This window comes from Uloborus diversus, chromosome 5, assembly GCF_026930045.1.
Source record: "Uloborus diversus isolate 005 chromosome 5, Udiv.v.3.1, whole genome shotgun sequence".
In the NCBI taxonomy this organism is placed as follows: domain Eukaryota; kingdom Metazoa; phylum Arthropoda; class Arachnida; order Araneae; family Uloboridae; genus Uloborus; species Uloborus diversus.
The window spans coordinates 14,107,017-14,115,295 of record NC_072735.1 but is presented as its reverse complement, the minus strand read 5'-3'; the positions used below and the strand labels follow the sequence as shown (position 1 = coordinate 14,115,295).

Genomic DNA, 8,279 nt, shown 5'->3' with positions numbered 1-8,279 from the left:
TTGAATTAGTGGATATATTAGTTAAAACGTCAATTCCTAATGGCGTTTCATTCATTTTAAACTGTTTCCCTCGTGGTTTTTCATTTTCATCCGGCAAGTAAGTAATTATTTGTCTCTCGGAAGCAGAAGTGCTTAGGTAGACGGAGGAACAAGTCAATCTTATAGAATGGTTCGAGTTATTTATTTTATTTTTTTATTTAAACCCCACCAATCACTACCGTACCAACCCCGGTGAGGGTTCAACCGGATCTGGTGACTGGGGGGAACAAAACAGATCACGAGCGACACTCGCTGGAACAATTTTGATAACTACAAAAACCAATAACAATAATAAGATAACAAACAATAAAAAGAACTAAATAAAAAGAACTAATATACAAGTGAAGAAGCTAAATAAGAGTGGGATGGCTGGTAAATACAATGTAAACGGCAGTTTTGAAAGTTTTTAGGCTGGATATTTATTTTGAAAGTTTTTAGGCTGGATATTTAAAGTCATCTGCTTGAGATATGAGAAGCGACATTATTTTATGGATATTCTTGCGTGTAACTGGATGAGATAGAATGCGTGAAATATTTTTGGAGAAAGAAAAGTTGGAATTGTAAGAGCAATGGAAAGAGCTGGTTAGAGGACAGTTGAATATGTAATGTTCAGGAGTTCCAGGTTGACTGCATACACATAATGGTGAGCTAATTAACTTAAATCTGTGTAGATACGATGGAAATGGTCCATGTGCACTGAGAAATTATGGTTCGAGATATAAAGGATATGTTGCAAACACGCTGCTGAGTTTAGAATGGTTCTACAGGGGCGCCGCGTTCATTATTGCTGTACTGTGCGCCATCGCAGGAGGCAAAGGAGGCAAAGCCTCCGAATCGCGCCATTTCACCGCAGGCAGCTAATTAAGCAGTCCTGGTGGCTGTTTTTTTTTTTTATACATATTTTGTGTTTGTTTAATGCGCTTGTGATAGAGTTTGAGTATGAAATTCACACACACACACACACACATGTAGCCATATAGCTGTTAAAATTAAAGTTTAAATTTATTTTTAAAATATAAAGTTTTTTTTTTAAAGAAAAAACTCTGTAAGATTCCCGGTATTTAAGCACAAATTTTACGAAATATTGCATTCAGAAAATAGTTTGAGCTTAGACCTTTAAGCAGCAATCACATATGTAAAAAGTTGTAAATCACAATGGAGTGGAAATATCAATCATAAGAAAGCTGAATGTTGTCATATTGCAGTGAAAAATGTTTTCGAAAATATAAACAATCATTGTCATTAAACTAAGGAAAATTACATTATATATTCGTTCCTTTAAACGTGTATTTCTTGATATTTTGAAGACAAAGAAGAAAAAAGAAAGGAAAAATCAAGATAAAATATTTTCTATTCTTTTGGCTTGACCTAAATTTTGATGATATTTTTAAAAGTATGATTTTGAAACAAAAGGTATTCAATAACTTTTGCTTCATTTATCAAATAATATTTCAAAAGTTGTTGGTTCGTAACAAACTATGTTTTTTTGGTCTTTAAAACATGTAATTGAACACTCAGCTTTTTAACCATTTTTTTAAATTTTTATTATATAAAATCTTTGAAATAGAGATTTATGTAGTTTAAACTTTAGCATCATTAGCATCAGTGTTTTATATATAATAATAGTTTTGAATACAATATGTACGGCGCTTTAGGATTTTGTCTTCAGCATCATGCCATACAATGTCATAACGATAAAAATATCATTTTTTAGTGAAAATACTGAAGTAAGGCAGTTTTTTTCCCTTTTTTATGTTATTTAATGGATTGATTTTTGTTTAGAGGATTTTTTTGCATTTAGTAATTTTGGACCTTTTAGCAGATATATATCTATTTAATGCCTTAAACCCTTTAAGTTTAGTTTCCAAGTTTCCTAAAAGGTTTGTATAGTTAACAAGTTCATTAAAAAGCTGAAACAACGGAAGATATCACCAAAGAGGTATTTTTGTGGATGGTTAACCTAATATGGATGCAGTTAGTAAAATAAAAAGTAATCTCCAAATTACGTACCTATAACGGAAAAGCACCAACTGTAATGATTAAACTAACGTTACATTCTCGTTTTTATAATCGAGTCCATTTGGGTGTAGGGTCTTCCTATGTTAAAACGGTCGTTTCGTCATCTCACGTGACAGCTCATATATTTCATTTAAAAAAAATATATATAGGATAATGCACACAACTTTGTTGTCAATGAAATCACAAACGTAAGTGAGTAAGCAAAAACCTTTACTCATTGCAATTTTAAAGTTACTTTTTACCACCAGCTGTCATAAAAAATCTAACCATTGGTTCATCCCGCGTTTTCCCGATATACCCGATATTTTGGGCATCACTTTTAATTCTAACCTTGATTTTACGCAACATATTAACAACATTGGTTTAACGGCATATAAGGTTCCGGGTTTTTAAACGCAAGACTAAAGATTTTTCTAATGAGTAAGCACTTAAAACGCTTTATTTTTTGTCTTGTGCGCTCCAAATTCGAGTACTGCAATCTTATTTGGGATCCCTATTACAAAAATAAATCTGAAACAATTGAGCAGGTTCAATCCAAATTTGTTTATTACTTATGTTACAGAACTAATAATCAAGATTTTTTAACTTATTCTTACTCTCATTTATGTAGTATTTTTAATGTTACCACTCTTAAATGAGCTTTTGAACCGTGAACTTTTGTGCCTTTTTTTTCTAATAGGTTCTACATTATTTTTAGGAGTCATTCTTCTTTTATCATTATCATTTTTTCTTTTTACCAGACGAAACTATGTGGATAATTTTCGTCTTTTTAATTTTTACAAACTTTTTAACATTCATTGTCATGATTTAGATATTTTTAACTTGTTATTTTACAATTTTAAGTCTTTATGTTTTAATATTTTAAACCAATAGTTTGTTATAAATGCTTTTTATATGTTATTGTTGCCACTTGTAGTGTGCAATAGTTTTAAGAAATAAATAAATAAATAAATAAATAATATCCCCCCCCCCCACCTGTCACACTGAAATATTAAATATATCAAAATGTAAGAACACTGGAGAAGGAAATTTCGTGTAGGCAGAACGATGGGGGACACATAACCAATAAGTTTTTTAGGCAACTATTATCATTTTTTAAGGTAGTTTTCTACTTTTTTACCCAACAAGAACTTAGTATGATCATGAACAAGAACAATGATCAGCCCAAAACTTTATTTTGCAGAATTTTGAACCTAATATAGGAAATTAAGTTTTTACGGTTACATCTTTGCGTTGTTGACCATTTAATTCATTCAATTTCAGTTTCTCATAGTCTAAGTTCGAGTGTCAATTTAATGTGCGAAACTGAATTTGATTTATTGCAATTGGAAATGCTAATCCTCTCAAAGAAATATTTATCGATAAAGGCTGAATAAGCTTTACTTTAATGTCATTTACGTCTCTTCGCATCAAAGTTAACCTGAATAAATTGAGTTTCAAATAGCTGAAGATGCATGATACATCATTAAAGTTAAATGAATAAGCAGCAACATAAATTATTTAAGAGATATTATTCAGCACTTTAACTTCATCAGTACTGTCTATGTGAGGTTATAAATTAATTTCGAAATACATTTATTGCTCAAAGTGGTGCATGTATAGGCATTGCTGTTTTAGATGGAGCGAAACATTTATGTGTAAACACAAAGCTAATGAAATGCATTTTTAATTCTCTCGGTAAATTTCAGTAAATAACAAAATGAAAGACTTTGCATTTGTTCAAAGTTTAAGCCATGATTAGCGCTTATATGGAATGTATGCGGAACAACTTAGAACAGTTATTTTTTGTTTATTTAAAAGAACTTTATTTGCTTTTGACATTTTGTTAGCCGTTAAAATTATAAATATCAGTGTGATTAATTTACTTACCTAAAAGGAAACGAATGATTGTGTTTAGAAATATTTGTAACCAAAAAAGTATAATTTATTCACACGTGGATACGGTTTAAATAATGTTTTCGGAACACACGTATGCATACCCAAAACGCCTATCTTCGAATTAACTATGACGTTTCCTATCGAATTGCGCTTAATACGTGTGTACGTATTTGCGTATCATATTTACATCAAATTAATAAGACTTATCATGTTGAGTTTTGGTTTGTAATACCTTTATTGTTTCCTTCCACTTTGTATTCACTCAGATGATTCACAAACGGCAATTTACTCTTTTTTTTCTCTTTTCCAAGAAATAAATGTTGGTTTTAATACAATTTGAAATACCTTCATAAAATGATGCGACGACCTGTTGATCTGTCGCCAAGTTGGCGGAACATTTTTTTCCAAAAATGAGCTACATAATACAGTGTCAGTTTGGCAGTATTGATGATATTTAGCGATAACTCGTGCTCAAATAAGATCGACTTATTAGAAGAAAAGTTGATTTAACTAATTTGCTTCGTATAAAAGCAACGAAAAAGACCAGTCAGTTCGTTGACAGGTAGCTCTTTCGATAGTTGATTGAACTAAGTTGCCTCGTTTGTAGCTTTATAACATTTAGCAATACGGAATTTTAAAAATCTTGATTTTGAACACTTTAATTAGTCAGAAACGACTTTAAGTTTTATGGAAACCCATAAATTCATCAGATCACTTCATGTTTGAGGTACCACATGAGCGGTCCGACACTCATGTGGTACCTCAAACATGAACTGATCTGATGAGTTTATGTGTTTCCCACAGATATATCCATCTCAAATTTTCAGTTATTTTTGTATATATGTATATACCATGTGTTTTATTTAACAATATGAAATGACTTCCAGTGTTAATTCTCAAAAAAAAAAAAAAAAAAACATCGTTCCTTTGGGTTAACAACTCTCAGTCACTGGGGGGATACTCTGTGGGAAACCCATAAATTCATCCGATCAGTTCATGTTTGAGGTACCACATGAGCGGTCCGACACTCATATGGTACCTCAAACATGAACTGATCTGATGAATTTATGGGTTTCCCACAGAGATATCAATCTCAAATTTTCAATTAATTTTGTATATATGTATATATTTTATGTTTTCTTTAACAATATGAAATGACTTTAAATATTGATTCTCAAAAAAAAAAAAAAAAATCGTTCCTTTGGGTTAATAACCCTCAGTCACTGGGAGGATACTATGTGGGAAACCCATAAATTCATCAGATCAGTTCATGCAAAAGGAAAAATCCCAATTGCGCAACTATGGAAACCCCAATTGCGCAACCACTTGAACTCCCACAAGGCTAACTGAGAATCAGCACTGGCAGTCAGAGGAAGATTGTCCCTGGAAGAGTAAACGTGTAAATATGTGTTTGAAACAGTGATCTACTAAAAACCGAGTTATGTAGTGAATATACCACCTCTGACATCATTACAAGTTGTTGTTATTATTGCTATTTTTTGTCTCATTTCAATTAAAGTGAAATTATGTCTTTATAGGCAACTGTGATCAAAGTCGGAAGGATGCTAGAGGTCCTATTTTCAGGATTGAGCCACCATCAAGAGTGGAGTTCTCCAATAACAGTGGAACTGAACTGCGGTGCAGCATAGACGGATCACCCTCACCGAAACTCGTGTGGTTAACGAGAGAGGGGAACGAAGCTCACGACATTCACGGACTACGTCACACCCGATCAGACGGCACGTTGCTCTTTTCACCTTTCCCAAGATCTGAATACAGAAGAGACGTACACGATGCTGTGTACCAATGTTCCGCAACGAACAACATCGGGAGCATTTTGAGCAGAGAAGTTCACGTGAGGGGAGGTAAGACTTTTTTGCCGATATTTGCCTGAACTGCATAAACCTTATACAGTACATAAAATACACCGCCAAGCTCAGCTTAAAAATTAACTGAGCGTTTTTATTAAGTCTTTCGGCTTCAGTTTGATGACCGCCCATCCAGACTCATTAGGCTCTCAAAGGCACATAATAAGTCTGGATTCCGTAGCTTTCCAAGAATCGTGGGACAGTTACACTCTTGCTACTTATTTGCAATTATGTGTCTTAGTTTTGGCCACGATTGCAACTTCCTTGATAAATCAGGCAGGTGCCAAACTATTTTATTAAAGCTAGGTAAATATATTCAGTAAATTACCGCCCAATAGCCAGGGCTAAAGCAGAAATACATGAAATACACCGCCAGCTCAGTCAATTCCTGCCGAGGACCGCAGATTCGTGCTTATTAGCACTCATCAACCTGGCATAGGAGTGACTGAGCTGGAGGTGGAAAACCTCTTAAGGAAGCCAAGAGTGCTTAACAAACTGGTAGCTAATACAGAATTAGCACTGACCAGACGAGTTACTGAAGCAATGGTTCGGTTCAACTCGAATATTGAAGGCAAGGCTGGTATATTCAGCAAGTTACCGCCCTATAACCAGGGGTCCGCAGGGTCGAGGTAACACGCCCCACCGAAACAGACACACACAAATAAAAATCTTATCCAAAAAAAAAAAAAAAAACATATAATGGCTCCCGCCTCTCTTAACCTAGCTCCAAATGCCGTGAAAAATAAGCCGTGACCAAAAACTACGGATTGCATTTTTTATTCCAAATAAACAAAATTACAGTTTTAGGGTATATTGCTATGAAACCGTTAAAAAATAAATAAAAATGCAGATTTCTAAAAATGAATCAGCAGTTTTGAAAGAACACTTTCTGGAATAAAATTTAATTTTCATAACTGAACCATGTGATTTTATCACAGGATTTCTAGGGCTATGGTTATTTTTAGTTGGTCAAAAATTAAAAAAAAATGAATAGTATTAAAATCATTGAGATAGGTAAAACGTGCCCTGTCTTCAGCTATTGTTTTATTTCGTCATTTTTTTCTAATGTTCGTTTTTTATTCTTTTTTTTTTTTTTCACTTTTTATTCACTCACTCGCTCTAAATGTCAATGCATGTATCTACATCTTTACTGTTCCAATTTAATCCATTTCGTATTGTAGTGACGCTTCTAAAAACTGGGGGGGGGGGACTAAAAGGTTCAACTATTTGGGGTGGACTGAAAGGTGGGGGGGGGGGTACGTGATTGAAAAGTTCAGCTATTAATTTTCTAAATTGTAATTTTGGCTTAAAAATATGTTCATTCTTCCACTGTTGTAACTTAATCTGTGTGTGTGTGTGTATGCTTCAGTGTATCTAATTCCAATGCTTTCATTTAATGTGAATAAACGAAGGTTTAAGTTTTCAAATTACACCCTCGCTGTAATTTCAATTTCTGAGCTTTAACTAGATAGGGGTTTAGTATTTAGTTAAATTTAATACAGATCATTTTATTTTTTGAACATAAACAGAATTACCTTAATTAATAGTAATAATTGTTTTGTCATTTAACCTTAATATTTATGTAATAAATGCAATTTCTACCAGAATATTCATTTTTAGCAGAAAAACTAGGTTGCCAATTTTTGCCAATGCCATAAAATTCATAATATGTGATATGTATACGCTAAATACGTGTGATCACAATTTACTTACATTTTGCAAATATATAAAGCGTTTCAGTGCTCTCGTATTTTTGATAAGAATATTTTTTTATGTAAAAATCATCCTTGTAGTATTAAAATATAGGCTGCTATTTATATTTCTGGCCTAATAGTGAAAAAACAAATTTTTATCATCAAAATTGGTTTTATTGTTTTTCAAAATATTCTGCATGAAGTACTATACACTTTTGGATACGTTTGAACCAATTTTTGAAGCAATTTTTCCACATCGATTTAGATAACTCCAAAACATGCATTTTGAATGCACCAACCGCTTCTTCAGGTGTCGAAAATCGTTGTCCACTTAATTTATTTTTGATGTAAGGGAATAAAAAAAAAGTTATTGGGTGCTAAGGCAGGGCTGTATGGCGGATGACCCATTAATTCAATGTTTTCGCCTTTCAGAAATTCCTTTGTTTGAGCCGATGTGTGACAGCTTGCATTGTCATGATGCAGAATGATTCGCCTTTTCTTCTGCTTTTTTCGAATTTCTCTGATGACTTCTGGCAAAAAAATGGTCGAGTACATTCAAAATTGACTGTCCTGCGTGCTCTAATGCCACTGTTGCCACGTGACCGGCAATTCCGAAGAAACAGCCAACCATTTATTTCGATGTGCTTCTCTGTCGACCAACTTTTGTTGGATTTGGCTCGTCTTGGAAGACCCATACAGTCAATTGCTGTTTTGTTTCCGGCTCGTATGCATAGATCCATGATTCATTACCCGTGCAGATATTATAAACAGCCTTTAATAC

The 8,279-nt window shown here is 33.3% G+C and overlaps 1 protein-coding gene across 1 annotated transcript in view; it reads left to right on the top strand.

The window, feature by feature from the left end:
- The first annotated feature begins 5,341 nt into the window (after nt 1-5,341).
- Nucleotides 5,342-8,279, top strand: part of LOC129222453 (cell adhesion molecule DSCAM-like) — a 207,010-nt gene continuing 204,072 nt past the window's right edge. Inside the window, 2 exon segments of the mRNA XM_054856967.1 lie at nt 5,342-5,345; nt 5,475-5,801. Of these exon segments, the coding sequence (XP_054712942.1) occupies nt 5,342-5,345; nt 5,475-5,801 (331 nt within the window).